Source organism: Ranitomeya variabilis, chromosome 1, assembly GCF_051348905.1.
Source record: "Ranitomeya variabilis isolate aRanVar5 chromosome 1, aRanVar5.hap1, whole genome shotgun sequence".
Taxonomy (NCBI): domain Eukaryota; kingdom Metazoa; phylum Chordata; class Amphibia; order Anura; family Dendrobatidae; genus Ranitomeya; species Ranitomeya variabilis.
In genome coordinates this window covers 509836071-509854803 of record NC_135232.1, presented here as the reverse complement: position 1 = coordinate 509854803, position 18733 = coordinate 509836071, and the positions used below count along the sequence as shown (strand labels likewise).

Sequence of the window (18733 nt, the reverse complement as noted above, 5' to 3'; positions counted from 1 at the left end):
TTAGAACCAGGCCTGTATCCTCACTGGTCTAAGCTTTGACTTGAGAGTGTTCACCATACAGCCAAAATCTTCTCGGATGATTCTCACATCTCTCAGCCATGATGAGCAGCGGTCTTCCAATCATTCAATAATGAGGAAGTATTCCAGGTAAGGCATGATAATGGTGTTCCAAATGCGAAGGTAGGCCATCACCTCTGACATTATCTTGTTAGAAATCCTCTGAGCCACCGACAACCCGAATTGACTAGCTCTGAATTGACAATGTTTGATTTCCCCCTGAATGTACTCTCAGGCTTCATAGATGGTGTGGATGAATTGGGATTTGGTAAAAAGCATCCTTTAAATCACAGACTGCCATGATATAGCAGCTTTATGGCAGAGTTCACAGATTCCATCTTGCAGGAGCAATTTTTTTTATCCACCGGTTGAGGTTCTTTAGATTGATGACAGTTTTGAAGGAACTCTTGTTTTTTTTTTTGCTTTTTTTCATAAAAAAAAAAGGGGGGAATAAAATCCCCTTCACTTTTACTCCTCTGGGATCTTTCACAAAACCTGTTTTCTTATCAGACTCATGAACTCTGCCTCCAGGGCTAGTTATTCCGATGACCTCCGGTGGGGTTTCAATACGAAAGTTTGATGTGGCAGAAGGTAAAATTCTATCTTCAGACCTTCCTATATTACGATCAGAACAAATTGACTGGGGGAGATGCTCTCCCAGGACTGGATAAAGAGAGAAAGCCTTACCCCTTGTAAATTGAAGAGGAGCCACGGAACATAACACCGGCTTCCTTTCTACCTTTAAAGGGAACCTGTCACCCCCAAAATCGATGATGAGGTAAGCCCACCATCATCAAGGGCTTATCTACAGCATTCTGTAATGCTGTAGATAAGCCCCCCGATGTTACCTGAAAGAGGAGAAAAAGAGGTTAGATAATACTCACCCAGGGGCGGCCCCGTCCGATGGTTGTCTCAGGTCCGCTCCGGCGCCTCCTATCTTCATTCCATGACGTCCTCTTCTGGTCTTCACGCCGCGGATCCGGCGCAGGCGTACTTTGTCTGCCCTGTTGAGGGCAGAGCAAAGTACTGTAGTGCGCAGGCGGCGGGCCTCTCTGACCTTTCTGGAGCCTGCGCACTGCACTATAATCTAACGTCTTTTTCTCCTCTTTCAGGTAACATCGGCGGCTTATCTACAGCATTACAGAATGCTGTAGATAAGCCCCTGATGACGGTGAGTTTACCTCACCATCGATTTTGGGGGTGACAGCTTCCCTTTAAACTCCCACTTCCTTCTTTCCCAGGAGGACATCCCCTATTAAATTTTTGATAGCCCCGCAGACCTAGCTGCTAGCCACACAGACTGGGGATGTGTCTGTCAGGAATGCTGCAGCTCCATGTACCAGGGACATGTTGGCTATGATTTTCCCTTTTGGGGTTTTGTCCTTGAGCTGTTCCTCTATTTTTTGAAGCCAAATCAGAAGAGAGCAGGCAGTACAAGTTCCAGCAATCGCCTGCTTCGCTGCTTCCACCCAGGTGTGCTTTAGATATCCTTTCACTTTCTTATATAGTGGATCTCAAAGCACCCCAGAATTCCTCAAAGGGTAGGTCTGACCTCTTTGATAATTTAGCTACCGCTCCATCCATCCTAGGGACTTTATCCCATATTTCTGGGTCTTTTTCCTCAAAGGGATATCTCCTTTTGAGAATGAGTGGAAGGTACCAGTTCTTTCCATTTTTTCCACTTAATAAAGAGTGCCTGGATTTTACTATTAACCGAAAAGGTGCGCTTTTTCCTCTCCTCCAACCCTCCGAAGGGTACGTCCTCCAGGGACCTAGAGGTTTTCCTTCTTTTAGGCCCATTGTTCACCTAACTGCTTTGACTAGCCTATCAATGTCCTCCTCTGGAAAACATGGTCTGCCCCCTATGTCATTACACTATTCTAACACTACGATAGTGGAGAATCGTCATGATCAGTATTAGGTCTATTATTTCCTTTTTTTAACAGGGTTCCACCTCAGCCCTGATAACTGATCTAAGTATTGTGGCAAAGTCTGGGGTCTGTTCATTGAATTTTTTGTTAATGAAGTCTGAACAGAGACTCTTCTGCCAGTGCACTGCTAGCAGGATTTTACAGCTGGCACACTCTCTGTTAGTGCATGTTAGGTTAGGCTATGGGTTGAACTAGATGGCCTTAAAGTCTTCCTTCAACCTTAGCTATGTTACTATTCCTCTTCTTAGCGCTATCTTTTCTAGGCTCCTAGTGATTTAAACAAAGAACTAGGTCCGATTAAAATGGTGACATTCACGAAGATCACTCACCACCCGCTGTCACTTTAAGGGTATCAGATTCGGAGACTGTTCAGGATACATAGAACATTCCTTCTTGACTCAGAGGAGTCTTGTGACCTTCCATTGCTCCTCCTGCCACCTTTAATATACCCATGCTGGTGCTGTCTCTAGTCCTCCATGACGGAGGAGAGCTTGAGCATAAGCACTGTTCTGTGGACTGTCACCCCACCCTTTAAGTGTGATCCACCGCAGTACTGCACTGTTACACCTCCTCCAATGCCAGGTAATTGCTTCCCCCTCCTGCTCCCCCCAAACCAGGATGCGCAAGGACGTTTTCGCCTAGGGTGCTGCCATCATCTTCCGGCAGTCGTCTTCTTCTCTGACATCACACAGGAATGCCCATTCCCAGTGTGCCGTGCACCCGTGACGTCAATGGAGCAAGCCCATGCCGGAAGCTTGTCCCGGCTGGCCCAGCGTGCTGCACAGCAGAGGCTGAGAGTGCAGAGGGCGTCGCCGCGGACAGAGACATGCAACGTATCTCCGACTCTGCCACTTGCACCCGCACGTATATCAAAGCCCCCACTGGACGGCACCTCCAGTACCCTGAAAGCCAGTACACAGGCATATAGCCTTCTCTTCCGGACACCGGGACAGGGCTGGGTAAGGAAAAATCTTCCTTCTGTCTAAACCGCCGATTCCAGCATACATGGTTCCCATCAAGGAAGGCAAACTGATGGGGGGGGGAGGGGGAGATGTACCACCCTTTTATTTCAGTAGGTTTCCCATCCTTGGTGGGCAGATCCTTTATTCTGGTGTCGTCATGGGTGAAGGGAAAAAGATATTTAACATATACTACTCTGCATGTGAGCGTTCAATTTAAACGGATCCAGTAAACAAAAAAAAAAATGGTGCCTTGCAAATTGTTAAAAAAAAAAAAAAAAGATCCAGCTGAAATAAATTTTCCAGGCAGGCAAAAAGAAATTGTGTCCACATGACATTTTTTATCAACGGACTGCTGCTGGATCCATTCTAACGGATGATTACTGAACATGTGAACATAGCCTTACCTCCATAACACTAATCCCCTACACTACTGTGGTCTCACTCAGCAGTTAGCCTCTAAACTCCCTACTTTCCAATTAAACTAGTCTACCAACATTAATCCAAAAGGTATGAAATATTTTTCTGCTTTTCTTTTGTCTAACGCTCAACGCGTTCTAGAATAAAGTTTGTCTCATAGTCTGAAAAATACAGTAATTTCATGTACACCTTGTTGGTATGTGTTACCTGTATGGTGACCGATGCACTTTTCATTCTCAAGAAGTTTCTCCTATCAACTACCATACGGAAAAGACTTTGCAGTAAAATAATCTTCCTGATGACAGCCTGATGAAGGGTATCCTGCAGCTTTTGCCTTTCAGGTTCTTTCATAAATACCTGAAAGAAGCAAAAAGAGTACATTAAAAAATAAAGTTTAAAAGACGCACAGAAATGTGAGGTTAAACCTGTGTCATCATATCAAGCTACACCCAATTCAAGATATTTACAGGTTTGCCTAGATTCAAAAAGCAGGTCTTCTGTTCAGGATGGTCTTCTCTAGCCCAGAATAGATAATAGTTACTAAGGGTTTCTCTAACTCTGGATGACCTGCTCTTCTCATCAGTACCAACACAGAACATTTACTTGAATAATAAATACTTAAAGAGTAACTAATCCTTTGGTAAGTTTTTTCATAATTTGAAGTCCATTTAACTGCAAGCAGATTGGCGAGGCTCCAGTTCCTGAGACCTCCCTTCACCAATCGCTCAAGTTCCAGCCTGCTAAGCTTTCTATTGCAGCGTAGGCTTTCTAGAAATTGTGTAACAAATTGAGGAGTGCATTTTCTATAACCCTTTGTGAAAATCTAAAATTTTCAATTTTGTGTTAATTCCTGTGAATCACATGGAGGGTTGATTTTCTTGAATGCTTTTTAAATAGTTTTACCAGTTCAGTAGTGTTTGGGGTCTCACATATAGGCCCTTTAGTAAACCACTTCACTTTTCAAGGGATTTTAAAGAAAAAAATATATATATATTTGTACATTTTCTTGAAAAAACTAAAACAGCAGCAACATTTTAAATCCTTCTAGCATCCTATGGAAATAAAAGGACGTTTGAAAAATAATGCTGATGTAAAGTATTCATATGGGAAGTGTTAAAGTACAACGTGTCTCAAACAAAATAATGTGAGAATCACTGGGGTATGTTGAAGCAATCAATAGTTATTAACCATATAAAGTGACATGTCGGATTTGAAAAATGGCATTTCTGTCTGATTCATTATCACAGCAGTTACTGTTCAATAACTGTTGTAATAATGCTACCAAGTCGGCTCCATATAGCCACATCTGACCTGAGACAAACGTATGTCACATGTCAAGAGTTTTAAATAAATAATTTTTATATGCAAATAATGCAAAAATGTGAAAAAAAAAACACCTTTGTTTTTCCCAATTGGTAATTATGCGGGTCTAGACTAATTTCCTCCAGCAAAGATGTAATCTTCTCTTTTAGGGCTGTTGAAGACTTGGGTAGCAAAACCTGAAACTGGTCTTTAAACTCCTAAAACAAGAAAAAAAAAGGATCAACATGTTAGGGCATGTTAGGTTAGGCTATGGGTTGAACTAGATGGACTTAAAGTCTTCCTTCAACCTTAATAACTATGTTACTATAATGTAAATACAAATTGATATACTCAAATAATAGAAGAAAATGCTATAGTATCCAAGTACCTGATATGTGTACTTTGCACTATATCCTGATCTCCGGATACGCACAGTTTCCAACATTCCTGTGTAGCGCAGCTGCTGAAGTACTAAAGCCTCATCAAACGTCATCTCCATCTATTGGGAGTGCATAAAATCGATAGCCAAAATAATTTCTTTATGACAAAAACAGATATTTTAAGTTAGAAAGACAAGCCAACTCTATCTGTACAACCAGGGCTGTGGAGTCGGTAAGCCAAACCCCCGACTCCTCAATTTCCCTGACTCCTGACCCCACAGCACTGGTCACAGCTGAGCATGTACATGTTCATCTCACCTAAAAGCCTAGATTCCTTAGTTCAGGAATGGAACATCTCATAACTTTCCCAAATTATTATGAAAAAAAAAATACATTGTATACTGCATTGTATGACTGTACCCAATGTATTATATATTTTAGGAGACTGTCCATTTTATACCAACTCCACCAAAATGGATATATAATTCGACTCCACAGCACTGCTACATCATTACTGTTAAGAGAAAACACAGCTTTAAGATTTAAAGGAGTTGTCCTCAGAGTAAATATGTTTCAACAAAAGGGTCAAAGTGAAACAGTTGAGAAGGGATTACCTATGATTAAGCTCATTATGCGAAACTCGCGTTGGGCTGTCTTGGCACCCTGAGTTCCCTCTACTTTGGTTGGTACCATGCATTTGATTAGGTTGCATTTACTTTTTATTGTAAATAAGATCGACCAAACAAGGCAAATCTTTGTCATCAAACCACCACAACCCCTCTGTATACCAGACCAATGCCAAACCCCATAACTTCCCTCTCCAAAATCACTGAAGGGGAGCTTGCTCATCTTCTCTCCAAATCACACCTCACCACATGTGCACCTGACCCCATCCCATCTCCTCCCCAACCTCACCATCACACTAATCCCATCCCTAACCCATCTCTTCAACCTATCACTAACTTCTGGTACCTTCCCCACTGCTTTCAAACATGCCACAATCACACCTATCCTCAAAAAGCCATCACTTGACCCAAGCGCTATGTCCAGCTATCGCCCCATATCTTTGCTCCTATTTGCATCCAAACTCCTTGAGCAACACCTCCATGCTGAACTTTCCTCTCATTTTGCATCTAAGGCTGCTTTCACACTAGCGTCGTACGACGCACGTTGCAATGCGTTGTTTTTGAGAAAAAACGCATCCTGCAAAATTGCTTGCAGGATGCGTTTTTTCGCCATAGACTTGCATTAGCGACGCATTGTGACGGATTGCCACACGTTGCATCCATCGTGCGACGGATGCGTCGGACCGTCGGCACAAAAAAACATTACATGTAACTTTTTTTGTGCGTTGTGTCCGCCATTTCCGACTGCGCATGCGCGGCCGGAACTTCTCCCCCTCCTCCCCGGACATCACAAGGTGGCAGCGGATGTGTTGTAAAACTGCATCCGCTGCCCCCGTTGTGTTTTTTTTGCACAGTATGTGTCGGTACGTTGGCACGTCGCATTGCGACGTGCGTCGTACGACGCTAGTGTGAAAGTAGCCCAACTCTCTCTTTGACAACCTACAATCTAGCTTCCGTCCCCACCATTCCACTGAGACTGCCCTGACCAAAATTACTAACGACTTAAGTACAGCCAAAGATAACAGACAATTCTCTATACTCCTCCTTCTAGACCTGTCCTTTGCCTTCTACACAGTTGACCACTGCCTCCTACTACAGATCCTCTCTTCCTTTCGGGTCAAAGACCTCGCCCTATCTTGGATCTCCTCATACCTTACCAATCACACATTTAGCGTTTCCTACTCCCATACTACCTCTTCATCTCGCCCCCTCTCTGTTGGTATCCCTCAAGGCTCTGTCCTTGGGCCCTTACTCTTCTCAATCTATACACTCGGCCTGGGACAACTCATAAGGCCCTATGGCTTCCAGTACCATCTATATGCTGATGATACTCAGATCTACCTCTCTGGCCCAGATGTCACCTCTCTGCTCTCCAGAATCCCAGAGTGTCTATCAGCCATATCCTCCTCCCCCTCCTCTCGCTTCCTCAAGCTCAGTGTGGACAAATCTGAACTAATTATCTTTCCTCCATCTCGCATATTTTCCCTACCTGATCTATCTATCAAAATAAATGATCTGCTGCCTCAGAGTAACCCTGGATTCTGCCCTGTCCTTCAAACCGCACATCCAGGCTCTCGCCACCTCCAGCTCAAAAATATTTCCAGAATCTGTCCTTTCCTCAACCCTCACTCTACCAAAATGCTTGTGCATGCCCTAATCATCTCCCGCCTCGACTACTGCAACATCCTCCTCTGTGGACTACCTTCTAACAATCTCGCACTCCTCCAGTCCGTACTTAACTCTGCTGCCCGACTAATCTCTCTCCTCGCTACACTCCTGCTTCCCCTCTTTGCAAATCCCTTCACTGGCTCCCAATTTCCCAGTGTATCCAGTTTAAACTACTAACACTGACCTACAAAGCCATCCATAACCTTTCTCCTCCGTATATTTCCAAACTAATCTCTCAATATCTTCCCTCATGTAATCTCCAGTCCTCCCAAGACCTCCTTCTCTCCTCCACGCTTATTCGCTCCTCACCCAATCGCCTCCAAGACTTCTCCCAAATATCGCCCATCCTCTGGAATTTTGTGCCCCAACACATCCGGTTATCCACCACATTTGGATCCTTCAAAAGAAACCTGAAAACCCACCTCTTCAAAGAAGCTTACAACCTGTAATGACCACACGGCCACCTCAACACCATCGGAGCTACTGCAACCCTCAACCTACTGTCTCCTTCCCCATAATCCTGTAGAATGTAAGCCCGCAAGGGCAGGGTCCTCTCCCGTCTGTATCAGTCTGTTATTGTTTGTTTTGTTTACTGTAAGTGATATTTGTATTTTTATGTAACCCCCCTTCTCATGTACAGCACCATGGAATTAATGGTGCTATATAAAATTATTAATAATAATTGTATTTTTTTGGTGCTTTTTCTGCAGTGATGACACCAGTCATTACTTGATTGTCAACATGTTAATTGTGCTTTACGTACTTACTGCTTCTTGCTGGCCTATTGCACTTTATTAGATATATTATGCCATCCACTGATGACTGCTGCACCTTTTCCTTTTACATGTTTAATTCTTTTTTTTAAGATTCTTTTAGGATTTTAAAGTGCAAATAAAAGTTTCCATTGGGTAATTAGATGAAAAATGTATTAGCAAAACTGTGGATTTTTTAGTATATCGAGTTGTAAAAGAAAAGGTAAAAATTGTAATTTGTAATGAATTCCCACCTTCTCAGAATTGGATCGGATGCATCGGATGAAGAAAGGTTCAGCTTTTCCCAGTGTCTCTAGAAGCTTGTTTAACGATGCCTGAAGGAAATGTATACATGTGGAATAGGTTTACACCCTTATATGACAAATATAAATTGTCCTTATAGTAGAAGACATAGTATTTTAGACAAGTGTCAATAAAAAAAAAAAAAAAAAAAGTGTAAGACTCATTGTTGGGAGTCAAGGTTTAAAAATATTACCTTAAACTGATCACAATTAGGACACAAATTAAAGCTCATTTTATACAGTCACACTTAAACCTGTCAGGTCTCCTGAGGCTACTTTCACACATAAGGTTTTTACCATCAGGCACAATCAGTCAACTGTTGGAAAAAACGGATCCGGCGCAGATTGTGAAAAACTGATGCGACGGATCAGTTTTATCGAAGGATCTGACAAGCAAATCCAGATAATTGGATTAAAAAAAAAAAAATCGGAGCATCTTCAGTTTAAAAAACCAGAATCCGGTGCCGGAATCTGTAATTTTCTGGATCTGGTACCTTCCGTCTCCCATTGGCTTCCATTCTAGCAAACAGCCGGAAGTGCTGGATCGGATTTCGCCGGAGACAAAAAAAGTTGCTATGGACGTTTTTTTCCAGAAACCGGAAACAGCTCATTTGCCGGATCCATCAAAAACCGGATGACACGCAATGTCATCCGGCGCAATCCGGCACTAATACAAGTCTATGAGAAAAACACCGGATCCAGCGGCCAGATCCGGTAGCCGGATTGAGCATGACGGCGAAAACCTGATGTGTGAAAGTAGCCTAACTGTCCCAAACCAAAACCATTACTGTATTCAATAAAGTCTTATTCATGGTGCACAAAAGTTTCAATATTTTAAAAATGAGCTTGGAATGCAGTGGTTGCAGTATTCAAAAGAGCCATGACTAGTCCAGTAGGGTGGCACTTTGTCCAGAATAGTCCTGCCTTGGATCCACGAATCAAGTCTGCCTGGGCATGTCCTCTATACAATCCACATCACAGGAGGGATTCCAGTAGGAAAAACACTGCGCGTATGCGTGACATTCCCAGCATGCCAGCCATGATGTTGATTGTATAGCGGACGTTAATCGTGCCAAAAAAGAGGAATAAACAGAGGATCTGAGGCAGAACTACTGTGTGGAATCTGGTAACCTGCTGGACTAAATTATGCTCATCTGCATATGGCATTCAACATTTTGTGGGACACACAAAAGACTTTACTGAAATATAGCAATAGGTATATTTAAGGTTACAGCCACGATGTGGGATGGATAGCGTACCTGAAGGTAACAGGTAATGTTAAATAATGGGTCACATTTTCACTTTAACTAGAACAAACCTGGAACTGGGCACTGATGCTGGGCGGTTTCTTCTTCTTGTGCAAATGAAGTAGGGACTTTGTAGTTCGGTCATGAAGAGTCATGTTCATTATTATTTTCAGAGATTGTGAATCCAGCAGATTCTGGGATATATAATATAATAAGACAAAGTTAGTAAACTAGGATTTATAGTACATTTCTAGATCTGCAATGTTAACACATAAGTAAATCTTTCAGAGTAAAACAGGCAAAACACTGGATCATTGAGTGAAATGATATTTTGTGCAGCGTAAAATATCGTTCTCGGTGGTGCATTATCCTGTGTAAACAGAATTCAAATTGCCCAGAATAATGGTAGCCTATGTGCATTGAGTGATTACAGGTCGCTCAGTGTGCATCCCTTACCGCAATATATCTGTGTAAACAGGCCGATCAGTACATGTTTACCGAGAGGTGGTCAGTTAGTGCTGCCCATGTAAACAGACCGTAACATTACAAACATGTTAGCAAGCAACTGGACTATGGACAGCTCAACAGCTATATGACATTGGACATAAACGATGAGCGCCCATGGCTTAAAGTGTACAAATTCCTAACTATGGTGCAGGGCTACTTCAAACATAGGTGTGAAGTTTGGGTGTGTTATTTATGGCCAAGAAATGTACATTTATGCACTAGCAACTAGTTAATAAGGGAAATAAATAAAACAATATCACTGGCGCACAGCACTAGTGCCCACTCAGTGAGTGGGAGTATCAAGTAAAATCACCCAGCTGCTGGATCTTCAGAAACTGTGCCACTTCTGTAAAGACTAACAAATATGTACTATCAACTGATACCGCGCTAGGGTGATTGAGGAGTTCTATCCCTGACTGCAGGGATGCGATAAGCCTGAGTGTACTGCTAGATGGAAACCAAAACCCGCTAAGAATAGTGGTACAATTAGCTGTGGAGAATTGTGCAGGCTAACTGTCAGCGGTGTATACTTGTGTAAATAAAGGAAGACAAAGTAATCCCCCGCAAGAAAAACCTGAACAAATTGAGGCAGACGCAATCAGCGCATATAACGACAAATTCTGTATGAAGCTCTTACCATGTGCTATGTTCAGTGACCGCCCAGCTGCTCCTGGTAGGTGTCCGAGCGGTGTAGGATTCCCGCGAGTGGTAGTGGCAAGTGTGGGGGCGAGACTGGCCTCCAGAGGGTAGCGGACGGGTGGATGCTGCTACGCTACTAAGTGTAGAGCCAGGGAACGTCCCGGCCGGAGGCGTCCCTGGTTACACTTGGGAGAGATGGCCGTCGCTGACAAGCAGCGTGTGACGTCACAGGCCTACGGAGCCTCGCTGAGACCAGAAAGCTAACCTACGCGTTTCGAAGGGTAAGCGCCCTTCTTCATCAGGGTTACAGGCCTACCGGAGAGCTCCACTATATATACATATATTCGCCGCACCTATGTGTCCGCCCCCCAGACCTATGGAAACCGCCCCAATAGTTGTAATGAGTGTTAATTCAAGATGACCGTTTTTTGCCCCTCCACAATATAAAGTCCCCTGTGATACCCAGATTATACCTAGCTGTCAAACAATATTAGTAAGGGACTTTGTACTCTGCCTATAAATGTATATAAATATATATAATGCCCATAAACCGTGTATAAATAATTGGAAATGAGAAATACAAAATAATAAATAAAAATGCGTACAAAATATACTTTATTAATAAAACGCTGAAAGCCACAAAATACCTCCTCCCTCTACCCTTCTATAAATAATGGCGTACCATAAAAACATACACACTTAAAATATATGTGTGTATGCGCCTATTTACATATAAATATGAATAAAAACTCCCATCAATTTAAAAGACCAGTATACCCACTAAATCTATATGGTAGTGCGTATGGACTAAGACAATGGGAGAGGGCAATGCTCCCAGTGCAAACATGCCTACAAGGAGCTGCCCACAGACCCAGATCAAAATTTTTTTTATTAACAATATGCGCAACCTAACACGTATACCATTAAAATGCATATAACTCTAATTCATAGTTAAGGCCCTTGGGGGTAAGGGAATCCAACCTAAATATCCATTCCGACTCAACCTTAGACATCTGTTTCAAAAAGTTGCCCCCCTGTTATGGACCTGGTGGTTAGGAGCACCCGGAATGACCTGATGAGTAAACTAGAAATCGGAACCAGCTCTGGGAAAGTGGGAACTCTGCTGACCGCAAACACTACTCCTATCGCACACACTAGAAATAGCCGTGGAGTGTACCTAACTCTCCCTAGACGCCTCTTCACAGCCTAAGAGCTAACTACCCCTAAAGATAGAAATAGAAGCCTAACCTTGCCTCAGAGAAATTCCCCAAAGGTAAAGGCAGCCCCCCACATATATTGACTGTGAGTTAAGAGGAAAGTCACAAACACAGGAATGAAACAGGTTTTAGCAAAGGAGGCCAGACTTCACTAATTTAGTCAGAGGATAGAAAAGGGAACTATGCGGTCAGCACAAAAGACTACAAAAAACCACGCAGAGTAAGCAAAAAGACTCCCCACACCGACTCACGGTGTGGAGGTGCCACTCTGCACCCCAGAGCTTCCAGCTAGCAAGGGAATATCATGATAGCAAGCTGGACTAGAAATAGCAGTACTAAGAAATATATTCAGGAAGCAGTAACAAAAAATGAACTAGCAAAGACTTAGCTTCTGCTGGAGTAGACAGGTCCTCAGAGAAGTCCAAGAGAGATCTGAACCAATACTGAACCATTGACAGCTGGCATGAAGTAACGATCTGAGTGGAGTTAAATAGGGAAGCCAGTATAGCAATAAACGAGAGCAGCTGACAAAGCCAACCTCAGTGACCAGCAGTTCCGCTCAAAGCCACCAGAGGGAGTCCAAGAGCAGAACTAACCAAAGTACCATTCATGACCACAGGAGGGAGTCCGAGAACGGTATTCACAACACCTCCCCTCAAATTTTGTCGGACCTTTTGAATACCGTAAAACTGCACATCCTTCATACTACTGTTATGTACCTCTTTGAAGTGACGGGATAAGGGGTGACCCAGGAACCCCTTCTGAATATTTCTCAGGTGCTCCTTTATACATATCATTAGTCTCCTCTTAGTCCTACCAACATATAGTTTTCCACAAGGACATTGGATAACATAAATAATTCCCATTGAGAAACAAGTAATTTTATCCCGGATATCAAATGTCTCCGTGTTGTTGGAATCCCTAAACGTTGTTCGGCAAACCTTTTTAATGCCTGTATGGATACAACAATAGCATCCCCCGCACGGTATGAAACCCCCGTTAGCATTGGATTTCTGGCTTCGCAATGAATCCTGTTTGGTGCAGGCCAGTTTGGCTGTAGGGGCCAACAGGTTATTTAGCATTTGGGCTTTTCTGTACACAAACCTGGGGTGTGATGGTAGATACTCCCCTACGATCCTGTCCCCCTGCAGAGTTGCCCAATGTTTACAAATGATCCCCTGGAATTGCTTGTATCCTGCATGGAACTGAGTAATAATGGACAGTTGTTTAATCTGTTCAGGGATAGTAGCTGTTACTTGGGACGCGGGTTTAGATTTGTGTACCATGGTACTCCTGGGGATGGCCCTTACTGCATTTGCTGCCTGATCAATGGTAAAGAATAGCCCTTCTCCAGGAATTGTTGCGTGAGATGCCCAGATTCCTGATCGAAGTCGCCAAGGCTAGTGCAGTTGCGTCGGATCCTAGTGAATTGTCCCTTTGGGATATTCGCAAGCCACGCCGGTAAGTGGCAGCTGGTGGTATGGATGAAACTATTCGAATCCACCTCCTTCCGGTAACACTTTGTACGTAGGTGGCCCTATTCAATGAAGATGGTCAGATCCAGGAAGTTTATGGTGTACTCACTTACAATGGGTGTGAACTCAAGACCGAAGTTGTTAACATTTAGACCAGAAATGAATGAGTCCAGGTCAGGCCTGGAACCCTCCCAGATAAGTATGACGTCGTCAATAAATCGACGTCACAGTATCACACCCGTGCGTAATTGGCCATTAGCATAAATGGCTGACTCCTCCCACTTGGCTACATATATGTTGGCAAACGAAGGGGCAAAACGAGTGCCCATTGCTGTGCCCCATTGTTGTAAAAAGTAGCGATCCTCGTACATGAAATAATTGTGTTTGGTAATGAACATTATACACTCCTGTATGTACTCGATTTGGCTGGTGGAATATGTCCCTAATTTTTGGAGAAAATCCCCGGACGCTTGGCAACCCATCTCCTGGTTGATAATGGTGTATAGGGATTTAATATCCAAAGTCGCTAGAAGGTATTTGGGATTCCACTTGATGGTTTCTAGGATCTCCAAGGTATGACCCGTGTCCTTCAAATATGCCGGAATCAAGGGCATACATTTCTGTAGGTGGGTATCAATTATTTCATGTACGAGGATCGCTACTTTTTACAACAATGGGGCACGGCAATGGGCACTCGTTTTGCCCCTTCGTTTGCCAACATATATGTAGCCAAGTGGGAGGAGTCAGCCATTTATGCTAATGGCCAATTACGCACGGGTGTGATACTGTGGCGTCGATTTATTGACGACGTCATACTTATCTGGGAGGGTTCCAGGCCTGACCTGGACTCATTCATTTCTGGTCTAAATGTTAACAACTTCGGCCTTGAGTTCACACCCATTGTAAGTGAGTACACCATAAACTTCCTGGATCTGACCATCTTCATTGAAGAGGGCCACCTACGTACAAAGTGTTACCGGAAGGAGGTGGATTCGAATAGTTTCATCCATACCACCAGCTGCCACTTACCGGCGTGGCTTGCGAATATCCCAAAGGGACAATTCACTAGGATCCGACGCAACTGCACTAGCCTTGGCGACTTCGATCAGGAATCTGGGCATCTCACGCAACAATTTATGGAGAAGTTCTATTCTTTACCATTGATCGAACAGGCAGCAAATGCAGTAAGGGCCATCCCCAGGAGTACCTTGGTACACAAATCTAAACCCGTGTCCCAAGTAACAGCTACTATCCCTGAACAGATTAAACAACTGTCCATTATTACTCAGTTCCATGCAGAATACAAGCAATTCCAGGGGATCATTCGTAAACATTGGGCAACTCTGCGGGGGGACAGGATCGTAGGGGAGTATCTACCATCACACCCCAGGTTTGTGTACAGAAATGCCCAGATGCTAAATAACCTGTTGGCCCCTACAGCCAAACTGGCCTGCACCAAACAGGATTCATTGCGAAGCCAGAAATCCAATGCTAACGGGGGTTTCATACCGTGCGGGGGATGCTATTGTTGTATCCATACAGGCATTAAAAAGGTTTGCCGAACTACGTTTAGGGATTCCAACAACACGGAGACATTTGAAATCCGGGATAAAATTACTTGTCTCTCAATGGGAATTATTTATGTTATCCAATGTCCTTGTGGAAAACTATATGTTGGTAGGACTAAGAGGAGACTAATGATACGAATAAAGGAGCACCTGAGAAATATTCAGAAGGGGTTCCTGGGTCACCCCTTATCCCGTCACTTCAAAGAGGTACATAACAGTAGTATGAAGGATGTGCAGTTTTACGGTATTCAAAAGGTCCGACAAAATTTGAGGGGGGGGGGGGGGGGGGGGCAACTTTTTGAAACAGATGTCTAAGGTTGAGTCAGAATGGATATTTAGATTGGATTCCCTTACCCCCAAGGGCCTTAACTATGAATTAGAGTTATATGCATTTTAATGGTATACGTGTTAGGTTGCGCATATTATTAATAAAAAAATTTTTGATCTGGGTCTGTGGGCAGCTCCTTGTAGGCATGTTTGCACTGGGAGCATTGCCCTCTCCCATTGTCTTAGTCCATACGCACTACCATATAGATTTAGTGGGTATACTGGTCTTTTAAATTGATGGGAGTTTTTATTCATATTTATATGTAAATAGGCGCATACACACATATATTTTAAGTGTGTATGTTTTTATGGTACGCCATTATTTATAGAAGGGTAGAGGGAGGAGGTATTTTGTGGCTTTCAGCATTTTATTAATAAAGTATATTTTGTACGCATTTTTATTTATTATTTTGTATTTCTCATTTCCAATTATTTATACACGGTTTATGGGCATTATATATATTTATATACATTTATAGGCAGAGTACAAAGTCCCTTACTAATATTGTTTGACAGCTAGGTATAATCTGGGTATCACAGGGGACTTTATATTGTGGAGGGGCAAAAAACGGTCATCTTGAATTAACACTCATTACAACTATTGGGGCGGTTTCCATAGGTCTTGGGGGCGGACACATAGGTGCGGCGAATATATGTATATATAGTGGAGCTCTCCGGTAGGCCTGTAACCCTGATGAAGAAGGGCGCTTACCCTTCGAAACGCGTAGGTTAGCTTTCTGGTCTCAGCGAGGCTCCGTAGGCCTGTGACGTCACACGCTGCTTGTCAGCGACGGCCATCTCTCCCAAGTGTAACCAGGGACGCCTCCGGCCGGGACGTTCCCTGGCTCTACACTTAGTAGCGTAGCAGCATCCACCCGTCCGCTACCCTCTGGAGGCCAGTCTCGCCCCCACACTTGCCACTACCACTCGCGGGAATCCTACACCGCTCGGACACCTACCAGGAGCAGCTGGGCGGTCACTGAACATAGCACATGGTAAGAGCTTCATACAGAATTTGTCGTTATATGCGCTGATTGCGTCTGCCTCAATTTGTTCAGGTTTTTCTTGCGGGGGATTACTTTGTCTTCCTTTATTTACACAAGTATACACCGCTGACAGTTAGCCTGCACAATTCTCCACAGCTAATTGTACCACTATTCTTAGCGGGTTTTGGTTTCCATCTAGCAGTACACTCAGGCTTATCGCATCCCTGCAGTCAGGGATAGAACTCCTCAATCACCCTAGCACGGTATCAGTTGCTAGTACATATTAGTTAATAAGGGATTTGTGTAATTCAGTCTAATTCTTCCAGAATACACATGCAACTTTTAGGGGCCTTGATTCATGAATAAGACCCGAGCAGGGTCTTTCCAAAGAGGACACCAAGTTTGAACTTGACAAGTTTTCTATAAGATAATTTTTAATCCTACTGTATAGAATTGTGTTAAACTAAATAAAAACAAATAATAAAATACTGTAATAGACACTTTCCTCTACAGCTTGCTTCAGCACTCAGCAGCCCCCATTGTCAGCTTGTGGGACCTGGCCTACAGCTTCATACCTCACAATCTGATCCTCTAAATGCCTTTATGGTCACAGCACTAGAGTTCAAAAAGTCATTCTCTGGCAGGGGAGGAGCGCCATAGCAGTAAGCTAGAACATTAGCATTTGGGAATACTGCCATTTAAGAATACCAAGAAAAGGGAAACTGTCATGATCCAGGCTGGGTTTTGTCTGGTCTCTCCTTTCCAGGTCTGGTCATGTCAGGGATTAACTTTCCCTGCCTCTTTCCGGTTTGCTATATATCTGTTCTGCAACCTATGTGCAGTGCCAGTTATACTGCTCGCCTTCGGCGTGTTAGCTGGCTCTGGTGAGTTACTGATCTGTCCTGCTGCATTCTTCTGATCCAACCCGTGTCTGCTGACCTTTCACTTACCCGTCCCTGCTCCTTATTTCCGTGTCTTTGGATTTCCCGGTACTTGACTTTAGCTCGGCTCTGACCTTATCCTGTTTCTCCCTTCTGGTACCTCTGGTACTGACCTTTTTGCTCTTGTGTTTTGGTTTCCCCTTTTGTACTGCGTTATCCTCTGGTATCGACTCAGATCTCTGACTATTCCGCTGCCACCTAGTGGTAGCTTCACTGTATTACTGTTTGTCTGCTTCATAGTAGGATTTTCAGCTCACTCTCCACTCTATTGCCATCTAGTGGAGTTTGTGCTACTCTGCATTAACCCTCAGTACTACAGCATAACAGAAACAATTACTGGCAATATTGCCATGATATGATTTTTGCTCACTTTTTTTTTTTTACTATAAAGCTTTAAAGGCTATGCCATTTTCTAACAATAAGTTATCTTTAAAAGGGAGCATATACAAAAATGATATTAATCTGTAGCAAATATGGTAATCTGTAGGTAACTACAGTTTTAAACATGTGCAGGTGTCTAACTGAAAGTACAACTGCATGGAGAAATGGCTGTTCTATTCTCCTAGTTACTTTCAGTCAATGGGGTGACATCGGCCATTGAACAGTCCGCACTTACTACACAGTGAGGACACTGTAATCACTCCTCCAGCTCCTCTACAGATATCTAGCTCTGTACACATTACCAAGCAGGATGTCTAACAAGCAGCAGTGTGAGATTACAGTGTGCTATATTAAAAAAAAAAAAAATTAGAATTAAGACCCCCGTTCTGCTGTTGTAGCAGCTTTAAAAGGGTCATCCAGCCTCAAGGTACAATTTTGCAGTCACTATGTGACTGCAGACTTGTGAAACCTCATATGGCACACACTGAGGGTTCTCCGGTGGCAGGAAGCGAGTGACCGCAAGTATGTAATGTGCATACAAGCGGGCACATGCTAACTAGACGTGCGAGGCCTCGCTCAATGCAATTGCGTTTAGCGAGGCTGAGAACACGTCTAATTGGAATGTGGCCGAAAGCAAATTGCATACTTGCAGTCACATGACCTGCTCCCGGAAAATCCTCACAGGACACGCTGCAAGGATTCACAAATCTGTAGTAAAATGGAGCGACTGCAATCTTGTAGCCTAAGACTGGCCAGCCCCATTAGGTAATTTATCTAGCGGAGTATTTTTTCAGATATGTCTCCAAGTTCCTGACCCTGGTGCCTCGCTCTGCTTCCCTTACCTTCTCTCAATGTAGGGATAAATTCACATGAGCATATTTTTGGTCCATTTGTTCTGGGAGCCACACATGGACCAATTTTAGCCATTATACTGGTGCGCATGGTGTATTCTCCACAAAGAACTCAGGTCCACATGGCAAAAAAATTACAGCATGGGTTATAGTAATCTAGACTGTACATTGGACTAAACTAAGTAGTAGGCAGCCCC

General features: G+C 43.5%; 1 protein-coding gene across 7 annotated transcripts in view; it reads right to left on the bottom strand.

Annotated features, from left to right (window-relative positions):
• Nucleotides 1–18733, bottom strand: part of MYO9B (myosin IXB) — a 343844-nt gene that overhangs the window by 162087 nt on the left and 163024 nt on the right. For all 7 annotated transcript variants that reach the window (XM_077253219.1, XM_077253192.1, XM_077253210.1 and 4 more), the window contains 5 exons: nt 9716–9838; nt 8350–8430; nt 5058–5168; nt 4765–4887; nt 3575–3724 (listed from right to left, as the gene is read on the bottom strand). In XM_077253219.1, the coding sequence (XP_077109334.1) occupies nt 3575–3724; nt 4765–4887; nt 5058–5168; nt 8350–8430; nt 9716–9838 (588 nt within the window). The remainder of the gene's footprint in view (nt 1–3574; nt 3725–4764; nt 4888–5057; nt 5169–8349; nt 8431–9715; nt 9839–18733) is intronic.